General features: G+C 38.9%; 2 protein-coding genes and 1 pseudogene across 2 annotated transcripts; all 3 read right to left on the bottom strand.

Moving 5' to 3' along the window:
- Positions 1-755: 755 nt before the first annotated feature.
- LOC145914659 (alpha-(1,6)-fucosyltransferase-like) lies at positions 756-5,450 on the bottom strand. Its single transcript, XM_083002474.1, has 9 exons — positions 5,353-5,450; positions 4,909-4,973; positions 4,453-4,570; positions 4,002-4,110; positions 3,332-3,557; positions 2,742-2,976; positions 2,176-2,364; positions 1,594-1,747; positions 756-1,004 (listed from the first exon to the last, which is right to left on the bottom strand). The coding sequence occupies exons 1-9, from the start codon at positions 5,448-5,450 to the stop codon at positions 756-758; spliced, it is 1,443 nt and encodes a 480-aa protein (XP_082858600.1).
- Positions 5,451-6,104: 654 nt separating this feature from the next.
- On the bottom strand, positions 6,105-10,111 carry LOC145914658 (alpha-(1,6)-fucosyltransferase-like). Its single transcript, XM_083002473.1, has 10 exons — positions 10,051-10,111; positions 9,736-9,843; positions 9,564-9,681; positions 9,029-9,137; positions 8,603-8,747; positions 8,009-8,252; positions 7,291-7,479; positions 6,630-6,783; positions 6,268-6,435; positions 6,105-6,158 (listed from the first exon to the last, which is right to left on the bottom strand). The coding sequence occupies exons 1-10, from the start codon at positions 10,109-10,111 to the stop codon at positions 6,105-6,107; spliced, it is 1,350 nt and encodes a 449-aa protein (XP_082858599.1).
- A 1,508-nt stretch (positions 10,112-11,619) lies between these two features.
- LOC145914656 (dehydrogenase/reductase SDR family member 4 pseudogene) lies at positions 11,620-12,647 on the bottom strand (annotated as a pseudogene).
- Positions 12,648-15,028: the final 2,381 nt, after the last annotated feature.

Here is a 15,028-nt window from a genome sequence, read left to right as displayed (position 1 = left end):
TACTGCAATACACCGGGTAACAGTTTTCGCCAGGCATATATGTGTATCAAGTTTGGCGAAAACTTTGTTACCCTTAGTAGATTCCATTAATTTAGATCGACTCGCAACAGAAATCGTGAAAGAGATTTCCGCCAAAAATCACGTGATTTTTTAGTCTTTGTATAAATGTAAAGTATGCTTAAGCTGGTGATGAGTCGCTTGCGTTCTGCTACTTTGGTGTTTTTTGAAAGTTTGCTAATGCTACCACGGTTCAGTATTGAACTAAATACAGGTTTTTGGTGACACAGCACGCAAACTGTATAAACTGCCCTCATGCAACTGCTTGACAATAATATACTCCACTTTGCTTATCAGATGATTATTGTGATACGAGGCCTGACTACACTTTTGGTTGAGCTTTGCTTGGCCATAGTGTTTCCACATTGTTTTCTCCGTTAGGTTGCACCTAGTTTGGTGCCCAACGGATGACGGTGATTGTATAGTCACCACAAAGTGGAAGTCTTTGCTTGGTCGTCTGATAGACCCACCAGTTGCACAGATGACACCTTATAGGTCGAAACAGTGGCCATCTGCTTGCAGCGTACACAACAAAAGACTGGTGAACAAAACACCCACTCCAACCGAAAAACCTTTATTATTAATTATGATATAGATTAGAACCGACAACAAAGTATAACAGATCATGTTTTTTTCATGGCATTGAATAATAACCGCAGGATTGCTTGGTGATTGAGTTTAAATTTGTGCAGTTTTTTCTACAAAATGTTTATTGGGACTACATTGGTAACCCTTGAAGCGTGATATCTTGAATCTAGGTGGATTGTCTTAAAATCGATTGTGTGTTTCTTCGCTTCAAATATTTCTCCTGGTTGTTGTGTAAAGTCCAACTCATAGTTGAACTTGTTGGGGAACGGAAAATTGTGATAAACTAAACCGACGGGAGTAAATCGTGTTGACGCGTCCACAAATTTCGTCTGCATCAGTTCATACGACAGTCGGCAAACCTGATGAACAAATACATTCATTGTAGACGAAGATGATTTCTTTCTACTGCCAAGTGGATACAGTTTTAGGGAAAAGTGTAAAAAAAATATCGTTTTCTGCAGGACTTGCTTAGTAACTGTAGAGGAATCTAGCCCTCGGTTAGGCATTGTTTCTCATGCCTCTGGGTGAGGTGATTCCTACTATTCTTGTATGTACGACTCGTTTTCTGCAGTATTTAATTGTAATTGTGTAAGCTGCAGACAGATGACCGCTGTTTCGACCTAAAAGGTCTCATCAGTGCAGCTGGTGTGACTTTCAGACGACTTTGCTGGCCAAACGGCCAAGCAAAGACTTCCACTTTGTGGTGACTTCACAATCTGCAGCTTACACAATTCATATTATTAGCACCACTTTGCTTGTCTTTAATTGTATTTTCTGTTGAAAATAACGGCTAAGTTGCACGGCCGCAGCCATGGACAGGAATATTTTAGCAAAGATTAAACCTATGTAGGTTTGAAGAATAAGTCTTCATTGCAAAACCATGATCGTCATTTACTCGTAACTTTATGGCTGTTTTGAAACCGTTTAAGTAGAAAAAACGAAAAGTACGTTTGAGTTTCCGTCGCAGACCATGTGCGAACACTCGGAGAGAATGTGGATGTCCACGAGCAAACCAAACAATGTGTTCTTCTCGACTCGCTTGTCCGTTTGTTCGGATAAAGCTGTAGCGTTGATGTTGTTGATAAACTGGTATCCAGGGTACCTGATGTTAAAAGTCCCGATAAGCCTAAATTATACTTTGGACCAATTAACTTTAGCAACTTAAGTCACGGTTTTGAGAACCTATCAAAAATTCATTTTCCAAACGATTCGATTGCAACTACAACAACTCTCCATGCAACGAATGTAGGCGTGCAGGCAAAACTACATGGCGGAGATCGGGGCAAAAAGCGAAAACTGGAAGAAACGTAATCGGAGCGATAGAAAGTCAAACTGAAGGGGGGTGTTGTCAGCGGCATGGATTATATTGATTTTACAAATAAACCAATCTATTTTTTAATCCAAAATTCACTGGTTATGAACATTTATTCGTTAATTAATAAAACCGAATAAATATTCAACAGAAATTTGGATTATTGCTTTGTACCAAACCTCACATAAAAAAAAATTACGCGGAAAAACCACACTTACTTTTCCCTCAGTGCGGTTACAGTACCAATGCTCTCTGTTGCAAGAAAGATACGCCGTCTCTTCATTGGTTTAAGGCCTTCCATGGTAAGTTTCTGGTCGTAAATATCGAACCATAGTTTTGCTACCTTCATGTATTCGCCATCGGTGTGTGTGTATCGCTCGTGCTTGTCCGTCCGTCTTACGTGCATTCTGCAAACCATGACGTAGTTTCGGTTTCTGTTTTTTACAACGATTAGGGTTTAAATAATATTTTTTCAATTGATACTTTCACGCTTTGTCACGTATCTTACAATTTGATTATTTATTGATAAAATTGGTCACCTAAGTTTTTGTTACTTCCAAGGCTCGGCTTCTCGACAATCACTTTTGGTTCTATGCTGGACCATCCCGTTAATATAAAGTGTAATCTGTTTTTTTCGATTGCTTTTGGCGGGAGAATAAACTATATTATGTTTGTAAACCTGTGTATTATACCGCATATGAAGTTGGCACATTTCTGTAACTTGCATGCAGGTATAAGCTCTTAATTTTTAAACTTACACCGAAGAGAATTTACTTTCGCTTACCCTAAAATTGGAGTTGAGAATTTTATTCTCCGTTTTACGGCATCTATTTCTCTTTTCAATTCATCAGTCGGGCTGGTGATGTACTTGACGATTTGCCCCTGCCACCAAGCCACGGGAAGCCCATGAAAAGACTGTATTCGTGGGGCGACATCTTGCGGCAGAGCGTCGGTGGGAAATATGGTAGCCTCGGTGATCTTGTGGGGTATTTTATAAGCGACAAGGTGTTTTGGAGATTCTGAGTACAATTCGGATTTTGTAAACTTTGAGAAAATGCCATTTAAGAGAAAAATATTGAGAGTAAGGTTTTAGTTCTGGCAAGAATCCAGCGATACCTTTAAAATACAGAAACGCACAACGGTTTTGGTTCGTATTCCCGTGTTTTGCTGGCAAAAATTATAAATTCGCTTTTGTGGTTGTAAGCTTAAGGTCTAAGTTTAATGAATAAAACTTCTGAGGCCCTAGTTATATTTCTATAGAATGTTCTCTATAACGCATCATTATATTATACCACCGTTTTGCAGTAATGTGTTTACAAAAGCGTTGGCCAGCAATAGTTCTTTTGAAGAAGCCAAATTACTTACCAGAAGCACCATCCCACAATGGTAATTTTGAAACGTCTTCATCGTATGTGCATTTGATTGTGGGCTTTAAAACATCCCTATAGAAGTCCCCAATCGTATAATGGAACATCACAGTTCGGCCAAACGCCAATCCGATATGGTAGCAAGCTGTCATATGGTGCACCATCCCACCAAACCCATACCAGTTGTCCAAAACGCAAACCATCTTCTTTGCTGTTTTGCAATTGCGCGGGTTCTGCGGAATATGGTTAGTTTGTATCGGTTGTTGCAGCGATATTTCAAACTCCACGCTTAACGATATTTTCTCACTTAAATGCGATACAAAAATTTCATTGATAAAAGGAAAGCCTCTTCTAATTACGGTGTAAGTCATACGTAGGTTATTATACTCAAGAACACTTTACAGTTTTCCATTGTTATTACAGATGTTTTATCTCAGCGGTTCACACCATTTGTTCCATTCCCCCTTTACCGATATTCAGGCCTAAACTTTCCTTGGAGTTTGTGAATATTGTGTTTATATCATAAACCAAGCTCTTCTATAGGTTTAAACTCTACTATCAAAACTGTGCAATTCCTGAATGAAATCTCCCATATGCAAATACAAACCCCCACTGGTGGGGATCCCCCTAAATGGGAACCCCTGCTTTATCTTATACACCAATAGCATTTATTTTACTTGTAACTTGAACAATCTCTTTTGTATAGCTTCAGATAATTTGTCGACTTCGACTCTGTGCATGCTCTCCCTCATGTCGTTGATTTGTTCGACCGTGTTGATCAGAAAGCTAAAAAGGTCATAGTAATTAAGTAACGACCAACAGTGGATACACAGAAGGGACAGAATAACAGACAGGTCATAAGGTTCACTGGCATCGCTACCACCTTCAAATCGATATTATAAAAAGTCGCAGCGAGATATAAAATATTAAGCTCTCGGTGAGTTTTGAACTCACGACCCTGGGCACATCGGCCCAATACTTTACTGACTGCAGGGCTACGGGAGCCTAGCGATTACATTAGGCACATTGGGTTACACTGCGAAGTTGCCAGGCGACCTACGCGTTTATGACAGGAAACGGATTTGAGATAAGGTTTCAACGTTTTAGTCATTCACACAATCTTACTACCTTGTTCTGGTTTGAAGTTCGTCTTGTTCTGGCTTGCTAAGAGCTTGTCCAAGAAACCGAAGTTTAAGATTGTAAAGTTCAGTGTACATTGTAAAGAGGAGCTCAGGTTGTCGCGGTCCTGCGAAATAATTCAAAAAAATGTGTAAGTTTGAAAGTTTAGTCAATTTAAGTTATATTCAAACTTTTGCAAGGAATTTGTAATACCTTAAACTTAAAGCATTTTGTATTACTTTTAACTTTAGGCATTTTGCATTAGCTTTAACTTTAAGTCGCACTTTTACCACTGGGAGAAATCGAATTGTTGAGTGAATGCTTCAAAAGCAAGGTATAAAAAATGACGTCAAAGGAAATGATATTTTTGTGGCTTTTAAGAAACCAAAATAAGTTTTCGTTTTTTTCCAGCAATTTTAATTTTTATTTAAATCGCAAAATTAGCTAAAAAAAAACACAACTTACTGGACTTGTATGCCACATTTGATGCGTGACGTTTGTGCAAATCACTCAACGATTTTACTTTCCCCCTGCGATAAAAAAGAGATGTTTATTGAGGCAAACTCATCAGCGCCATTAGCTTATAACCCAGCTATACAATTAATACTATAAACTAATTAATTTGTAAATCTTTACCGAAGTAGAGAATGTGACATGCAAACAATGTATATTCTGCTGAAGTAACGCAGCTTTTATGCAGAACTTTCCACTATTTCAAACTGAAGGAATGAAGTTTTAATAACTGAATTTAACGTGCATAAAAAAATGAAGAAATTTACTTAAACTAAGGTTAATATAAGTCTCATATATTTTACATTTAAAGCAATTATTGTCAAGCCATGTTTGCAGAATAGTTTTGCGGAATATCACGTCTTTATTTTGCACCAACTATATAAAAACATGACTTACTGCAAAGCCGATTGGTAAAGTTGAAACAGCGTGCAAACAGTGAAAATAACTATCACCAACAGGACTTTAGATAAGAACCAAGACACACGCCGTCCCATAGCTCCAACCGTAAGATTTCAGAAAATTAGATTAACTTCTACCACTGAAAATACATAACAACTTCATCCGTGCATAGAGTAGAATGTCCGCCTGTTTTGTGCGGAAAAACACGTCAAAACGTGACGACCAACGGAAACTGCAGGTGTTGCGCTTCCGTTTCACACACAAATGTGTGGCAACCACTGTAACAGTTTTACAATTATGGTTAATATGTCGGTCTTAAATGTTCAAATATAAACAAATAATATTACCAGCGTTCCACTATATAATATATATTCAAAATATTTAAATTTTTCAACGCCTGTTAGATCGTATACTGTGGGAAACCCAAGAGCAAACTATGCACGCGCCAAGCGAGTTTTTTTGGTTCAATTTAACAAACCGCACGTCAGTGCAATTTTAAGGCAAAAAAATAATGCGAGTGTTTTGTTATTATTTTTGCTTTTATCTCGAATAAATTCCTGATACAACCATAAGAGCCATCACCGCTTTGTTGCGCAGGCTGATATTATTTTCAACTGTTGCTGGAAACTTGGATATTTGGATACTTTTTACATCATTTTATTGTTGCGCTTACTATGAAGGAAATGATGATGCCCACGGGGCAAAATAGTTATTCCCAACAACAGCCAGGCGTATTGCTGGATACTTTTTTATCGGTCTATAACATCAACAACCATACCACGAATCAACTTGTGTTTTATTATCTGTCAACAATGTTCATGCGTCACATAAGACACACACAGGCACAACATTAGTCACGCGTTGCCAATAAAACCGGACATCCAGCTTTGCAGACATCGGTACCAACTTTACTTGTTTGGCAACAAAACTCTTGTTGGGTTCACTCATACTGGTGTAGTCGATAAGCGGTGTGAACTTGTTCAAAGCCGGAAAATTGTGATACACGAGTCCAACCGGTGTGAAACGAGCGGATGCGTCCACGTGACGAGTCTGCATTAGTTCATAGGCGATTCTGCAAACCTGAAAATGAAACGTTTGTTACGTACCCGGTATTTCGTTGTTTGTTCGCTTTTCATGGGATTCGAACCCATAACCTTGGATGTTTTTACAAACACAGACAAGCTGTGTCGTAAGGTACGTGTTTTTTAACATAATCACGCTAAGAATTTTTCAAAAGCTTGGCCGACCCTTTTTTTATTTCTATCCAAACTTACATTGGAATTGGCATCACACACCAAGTGATCGCACTTTGAAAGCAGATGAATGTCAATGGTGACCCCGATTAAACTTTCAGAGGTTGATCTCTTCCACTTCTTGTCAGACAGTTTGGTCGCTTCGTTGTGATCCAGGAAACGATAGCCTGGATATCTGATAAAGTTAAGGGGTTTAATAAGTTTCCATAGAGTTTGTTAGTTCAATAAACCAAGGGAGGATCCAAGAAGGTGCTTAAAGACTGATTTTAATTCATTCTGTAGCGTGCTTGGACTGGCGCATGCATGACAGTCTTCCAGTCTAACGACTTGAATTGCTACTATTACGTCACTATGAATTTAGATGGTAAAAAATAATCTTTATTAAACAGTTTATTATATGCATTGCTACGTAGTTTGTGACATTAGGCGCTTTATGACCTAATAAAGCTTGTATAGTGCAGTACTTTTTTAGGGTGCCGAACAATGTATTACAAAGCGTGTGGCAAGTTTTGAACAGTAGTTATCCGGGCTTTATAATTTTCAGATACTTTTTTACCATGTGCACTCGTTTCACCACTACGTTAGATGTTAAACTGTGTAGTTTGTGGCATTAAATAATCCTGAGATTTTTACTTTAAGCAATAGGTGGCGTTAAATTAACCAGAAAACCTCTGCCTCTTGCCTGCTCCTCAAGGTCGCAGCAACCCCGGGGTCTTCCGTTGCTACGAACACGTTTCTAGTGTGAAGTCGTACTTTTCCGTCTCGTTTAAGTTGCTGCTCGTACACCCCGTACCAATACACCACTGCCTGCATGTACTCCACGAAGTCATGGCGATGTATTCGGGGTTTGTCAGTCCTTCTTACGTGTATCCTATAGATCAAAACAGGACTAACAATATAGCTCAAATAAATGCTCTGAATTTCATGATCTTTAACGCTTTCTCTTGAAATTTAGAGCAGCTATTTGGGCTGTAGCCTACTGTTTATTCAAAATAGGGGCGCACAACCTTAATGTTATTGCCTGCCGCATTACACATACTTTATTTTAAGTTATGTTTGTAAATGTATGCTGCTATGGTTTGAAACGTAAACAATAGTGTTGATATTCTATGTTGTGTGTTCACAGGCCATACAGTCCCTGCATTAAAATGTATTTTACATCTACAGGAAACCCTCATAACCTGAATACAATATATGCCGCCAGCATTTTTGCGGTTTATAACTGCATGTAGTTTATATAATACAACTGCTTTTAATCACAATTCGATTCAGTAATTATTTGCTGAGCAATTGTTTTTGTATGTGAATTCGCTTTCACAAACTAATAATGTAAACAAACCGTTTCTTTTACATATAAATAAGGCGATTGTTACGTCAACAATCAACACCTGTATACTTACCCCACTATTGGCCACCCGAAACCAATCTTCTTTTCGAGTTTGTTGATATTTTCCTCGAGCCCATCCACTGGCCTTAGTATGTACTTGATAATCTGCCCCTGCCACCAAGCAACCGGAACACCGTGGAAGTGTTGGATCTCAGTAGCGACATCTTGCGGAAGAGCGTCGGTGGGGAATGGACTCTCTGTTCTTAGGATGTGTTGTACTCTGTACACGATGATTTTCGCGTTGGAATGAATTGTTTCTGAGTGGAAAAGAGAAGTTTTTTTCGTTATATAATTGAAATTTTTGTCTGCAAAAACATTTTGCGATTTTTGTTTATAAATTTGGGTTTTTGCAAACATTTAAGAATTCCACTTGTTCTTTGCTTTCTGTTGAAGAAAGCAGTAGAAAAGCAAAAGTTAATCGTATTATATAAAGGTGGCACTTCGGTTTTCCACTCAAGAGCCTCACTTTCACACCAGAAAAAGGTTGCGCATTATAATTTGAAGTTTACTTACCCGATTTACCATTCCAGGATGGGAGTTCATTAATCTTGTACTGAGATTTCTGACAGGGCGAACTCGGCTTAAGAACAGCCGAGGTAAAGATCACCTAGCAAGTAATGTACGACCAACACCCTTCTTGTGGCCAGTGCCACGTGGTAGCAAAGCGATAAATGGTGACACATGCCACCGAATCCGTACCAGTTGTTGAGAATGCACAAGAGCTGTTTCGCTGCTTCACACTGCGGAGGATTCTGTTGGTGAATGGTGACTAGATTACATTGGAAACATTACTAGCTGCCGGAAACAAAACCTAATGGTTTATTGATTTTCTGTCTTGTAATGTGGAATTGAATAATTTTAAACTTAGGCTAATACATAATAGAAAATGTATATAGGATAAGCCTACGTTGAAGGTAAAATAAATTTGGTCAATAAAAGCTCTTTGTTTCCTTTGATTCAATGCTTCTTTTCATGTCCTTTGGGAAGGTACCTAGAAGTTGAACAGAAGCAGGACCAAAAACACCATACGCGCCTGTAAAGTATGAATTCTCTGCTGGATAGCGGTAGAGAGCTCTTCTGCTGTTTGCCTCTGCTGCCGTGACGTCACGTTCGTTACGGCCCAAGCTAAGTTGGTTAATAAGCTGGAAGCAAAAGAAGCTTTTCACCCATTTTAATTTAGTGAAGCGTGGTTGTGATTTCAAACAACTCTTGTGTTTTTTACAATTTCACACAATAAATTTTTGGCTTGTAGAAACTGTCCACAATATTTCCCATTTCCTAAATCCCTTCAAATACTGTTCTTTATTAGGATTCTTTTACAGTGAACGACTTAATTCGAATTTAAACTGAGTAATATTCATAACAAGTAAAGTATCAAGATTGTAATTTAATATAAAAAAGGCTCTTTTGGGAATACAAAACCGCAAATTTTATTCGACGTTTCGATTGTCACGTGACTACCAATCAGCTCCATTTACACATGAAATACTTCTGATGAACGCTGTTGTATTACAAAAAAATGCTTGACAGCATCATCAACATAACATTTCAAGACTGTTTTCACATACCTAATACGTGAGTGAAATTCAACTGCAGTCGGTTTCCCCTTTAAGTGGATTGCCACTTCATCGTCCAACTTCTCGAGTTCAGAGGACAATCTACATACAAGCTGGGGTGCATCCAATCCTGCACAAAGTTGCTGCTCAAGTTTGTCCATATAAGGAAACGTGGAAAACTCACCCAACTTTCGAATCCCCGGCGAGTACGTCACGTGACGTTTCTGACGCATTGTTTCCTGTTTGTCTTCAGGCGAATTGCTCATGAATCTGAGAAGCAAAATGACGTCACCTTTTGTAATAAAATTTTGTTTTTAAAGTTTGTTTCCTTTGAATCATCTGTTGTCTCCATGGCTTACGGAGACTCAGTAACAGATTTAGCAGAAAATAATAAAAATAATCCTGAGTCGTCTGTTTAACGCTGATTAACGAATAATTTATATCTCTACGAAAATTGTAAATTTAAGTCTGCAGCACAGAAGCAGCTACTGTTGTTCACTTGTGCTAAAAGTTCGGTAATACAGACTGCTGTGCGCATCAAGCACCACACATACGGCCATATACTAAACATTACATACGGCCATATACTAAACATTACATATAAACACCCACCTCAATATAGAAACTTCAACGATGATTATGCACAGACCTACGGCAAACATGATAAGTGCGAACTTTGTAACGCAAGACATCTTCCTCTTCCTTTTCAGTATTCTGGCTTGGTCAGCTCTACGATAATTGTTGAAACGTTTTGAAAACACGACAGCGCTTCTTTTCATTAGCAACACCTTGTACCTTCGAAAAAAACATTTTAAACCGCGCAAATGAAATTCCCCAGTAGCAAACCTGCTAAGCAACATCAGTTTTGCACTTTCGTATCTAAACCCATGCATGACGCATCTGTTGCTAGTATATTCACGCTTCAATTCAGAGGTAAGTTGTTTAACAAAACTTGACCTTTACCATTATTCAATATTAAGTCATGAGAAAGTGGCAAATTTCAGTGCATCATATCTCTTACTTTTGAATAACGTTTAAGATTATTCTACTCAGTCAGTTAGTTCACAGCACTGATGATGAGCATAGCATTGTTGGAAACGTTTGCTTATAATGATTAACATATTTGCTTTGCCTTTTCTATTCATGGCGTCATAGCTTTGCCTTTTCTACTCCAAGCTTTTCGCACTTAAGTTGAGATTTTATTTTACTAAAACCACTGCAGGTATTCTGTCTGAGACAGAAGTATAGCGACCTATGCGTCTGAGTCTTGCGCATATGCTCCGCTCATCATAAAATAAAACGGAAGAGAACAGACTTACATCACACAGGGCAGGTAAACAACTATACAGAAGCACAATAATTGACGGACGTGTTCACGGCCTTCCTGTTCGCTTTTATCTCACGTGTGTACGAAATGTTTAAATCCGATGAGAAACAAAATAACGTGATGAGATAACGGACATCACGGTAAACATTTATGGTCCCTTTTCAAATTATTGCATTGTAAAGTTTAAATCTGCTGCATGCGCTATTATACACCATAACATATTGTCTGGAAGATGGCAAATAATAACGTATCACAAAAATTATATTGTTTTAAACAATACATTAAAAGGTCTTATGTATAAATGGAACACAAATGACACTTGATAATACTTTTCGCACTGTGGTGGATTTTGTCGGTAAATGTTGGCAAGAGAACTTGAAACAAATTAATACCAACATTAATATCCGGTATTTTTTGAATTTGCATTCAAAACCCATAACATTTGCCTTTTCAGTATCCTGGCTCGTCAAACCCGTTGGTGTTTGTTCAAACATTTGGAAAACATATCTGCCCCTCGTTTCATTAGCAATTTCATTATCATTAACAACCCTGTAAATACCTCAGGAATAAACCTTTCCTTAGCTGCAGCATTTTGTACTTGTATCTAAAGCAATATGACGCCGCATCAAACACACGGCTCTAAACATACTTGGATTCTTGATGTATTGCCAGTGGTGTGAGTCTAAATGTTCAAAACAAATTAGAAACAAAATAGCGTAACAAGGTAACAAACATTCCACGCCAGGGCAAACATTTATTGCTAGCTTTATGCATTGCACAGGCTGATGTATGAATGATACAGAAATCACATTTGATCATACTTCACGACTAAATCATCTACATGCGTTATTTCAAAAATGATGTAAGACAGATCGAACAACTTTGCAAACAATTAAACCGCACATGTTATGAATTGTATGTTTGTGGCTACGCTGACAATGTCACGTGACTCACATCCGGGAGTGTATTCCTCCTGCAACGACGATCGTCTCTCCTGTGATGTAGGTTCCCTCGTCGGAGCAGAGGAACGACACGATCCCACCGCACTCCTCCGGGGTTCCCAACCTCTTGAGAGGAATATCCTTGCGAAGTAAATCGACTGCTCTTTTTTCAGTGACTGGATGATGCCACAGACTCTTACTGAAGTTGGTGTCAATGATCCCAGGTGCGATGCAATTGATGCGGATCTTTTTGGCCGCAAGCTCTGGAGTGAGGACTTTTGTGAGGCTGACAAGAGCCACCTTGCTCACGGAGTAAATTCCTATGATGTCATAAGCGGCGAAAGCAGCAATTGAAGAAAGAAGGACGATGGAAGAGTTGGGACGCGACTCCATCAGAGGAACCACGTCTTGTATCCACTGAAAGGTGGACTTAACGTTGAGGTCGAATATTTTGTCGTATGCGGGTTCTGGGGTCTTCAAAGTCGGCCCAAAGTGGGGATTGATTCCGGCGTTTGAGACGAAGATGTCAAAACCCCCGTGGTTCCGCTTCACTTGGTCGAGTAAACGTCGACGATCGTCGCGTTTAGCAGCATCACAAACGTGTCCGGTGACGGTGAGGCCTTCTGCTTGTAACTTGCCAACAGCCTTATCCACATTAACCTGTTTTCTGCTGCTGATATACACATGGGCACCGTCCTGTGCAAGTCTTCGTGCCATTGCAAACCCGATGCCTTCAGTAGAGGCGGTTAGGACTGCTATTTTGCCATCAAGTTTTCCAGCCAGTCTTATGGTATTTTGGGATCGAAGCTGTTTTGGTGCAAGGGTCATGGCGAATCAGCAATGAATTTTTAACGTAATCAGTTGTATTTTAAGACTTTACCTGTGCACAGATGCTATATTAAAACATGGAGAAGTAGAACCTTTTATAGATCAACTATTGTGCTTTCAAACTTACGCCTGCACAAACGAAATTAAGTTTTTGTCTAATTTCCTCTACCAATTGCTTGTACTCTTTGTAAGCTTTTTCGCTTTTATTAGAAATGTTCTGTCACAAATTATTTTGTACCACCTGATTTATTCACATTATCTCAGATTAGGTAAATTCGCTGCACACGTTAGAGCATGTAAACTAACACAAATGTGAATCAAAAAGGGTCAACAACAAAGAAACCATGTACATTGTAATTTTGACTTTGCGTAACAATTCAAAGTTGCGTCTAAACTCCATCTGCATTTTTGCTCAATTACCAGTTTTTATGGATATTTGCAAAAAGCTTTCTGAGTTCTGCATAAACTTGCTAACCTCACAATATCTAAAACGAGAAGACCAAGTCAGCAAGACAAACCAGACAGAAAAAAAGCGACCGTGCCATTGACCAAGTACTTTTTCAGAGGAATGCGTAACAAAACAATTACTGATTCGGAAATAGCGGACATTTGAAAGAACAAGTGGAATATCCTGCTGAGAAAAAATTTTGTGGGGAAAGACAAAAATGCACTTGTAATTTAGAAAACTGTCAATCACTTTGCGTTTTGAATAAAACATGTCAATATATTCTGCATTATGAGTATCGACATTCTCAGAACGTATGCTCTCGTTGCAACAAGTCAAACTGTTGGTTCGCAAGCTTGTCTACCCTTAACATCGTGCGTCAGTTTGTACTGTTGTAGTTTATTAACCAGCATAAGCGGGACAGCTGTGAACACAAACCTGTGTCAACATAAAATAACCTTGACGTTGATTCGAGTGGAGACCCATTTATAAAGGAAGAGGTCACTTGACGCTTCCACGTTGTGCAATCAACGATACGAAACACACTACACCATCTTTTTCTGCAAGTTGCAAATTGACAATGACGTCATAATCACTTAAAAGGTACAATGCAGGTTAAGTTGCAGCTAACACAGTTGAATATCGGGGTCACATGCAATGTCATTCGTGACATCGCCCCCTGCCACATAGAAAACATCGTTTTATAAAAACAATACCAACACAAACAAAATTACGAAACAGGATAGAAAAGAAACCACACACAGAGAACCATGCGACAAAGTCGTCTAGACTTTACCAACTTTATCATTACGACCCACTTGGAAAATCAACTCTGAACCCCTTATGTACATGCGGTAGCTCGGCAAACATATTTCCTAACGCACCACACGATACGCAACGTTTATCTTTCTTAAAGCTCGTAGGACCTGCTTAAAACCAGTAGGCAATATATGCCTTTATTACAAACGTAAAAGCCACCAATATTCAGTTTTCCTTCTTGTTACTCCCACACACACATATTCTTTGGTCACAACACCCAGAAGTAGTCACAGATAACATATTAGAAGACGCTAGGGGCGGTAAGGAGATGGTGATAATAATATGTAACATTCTCCCCCCCTCTGCCAAAGAGAAGTGTTCACTCTCCATAAATTAGACACAAAGATTTCAATAGCGTCGAAAATACAATAGCAAGAAATCCCCGAAACCAAGAAGCAAACAAAATCACTTGTCAACATTTCGTACGACAAAACAACTCGTTGAAGAACAAAATAATGTGTCGTGTCGCAAGTGCGGTAAGCAAGGTAAGCGGTGACGTTATGCACAAAATGTTAACAGAATCATAAATTAAATAAACCTTCCCTTAGCTGCAGCATTTTGTATTTTGATATATAAAGCAATATGACGCCGCATCAAACACACGTTTCTAAACATACTTAAATTCTTGCCGCATGAATTGCTAGTGATGCATTGAAACTCTGACCCTGAATTTTGTAAAGAGTTTATATGTTCAAAACAAAATAGCATAACAAGGTAACAAGCGTTCCATGTCAGGACAAACATTTATTGCAAACTTTATGCATTGCATGGGCTGATGTATAAATGATACACGTACGACATTTGGTTATACTTTACGATTTTTATCTACTATCGACCAAACTCAAAACGTTTTTACCAAATATGTAAGAAATTTCGAACTTTGCGAACGATCAAATGACACGTGACTCACATCTGGGACTTCAATCCTCCTGCGACGACGATCGTTTCCCCGACGGTAAAGTCGAATATTTTGTCGTATGCAGGTTCCGGGGTGTTTAAAGTCGGCCCAAAATGAACATTGATTCCGGCGTTTGAGACGAAGATGTCAACCCCCCCGTGGTTCCGCTTCACTTGGTCGAGTAAACATCGACGATCGTCGCGTTTTCCAGCATCACAA

The sequence above is a fragment of the Ascidia mentula genome, chromosome 9 (genome assembly GCF_947561715.1).
Source record: "Ascidia mentula chromosome 9, kaAscMent1.1, whole genome shotgun sequence".
Classification (NCBI taxonomy): domain Eukaryota; kingdom Metazoa; phylum Chordata; class Ascidiacea; order Phlebobranchia; family Ascidiidae; genus Ascidia; species Ascidia mentula.
Note: the sequence above shows the minus strand (reverse complement) of the source record. Positions and strands in the feature narration are given on the sequence as shown.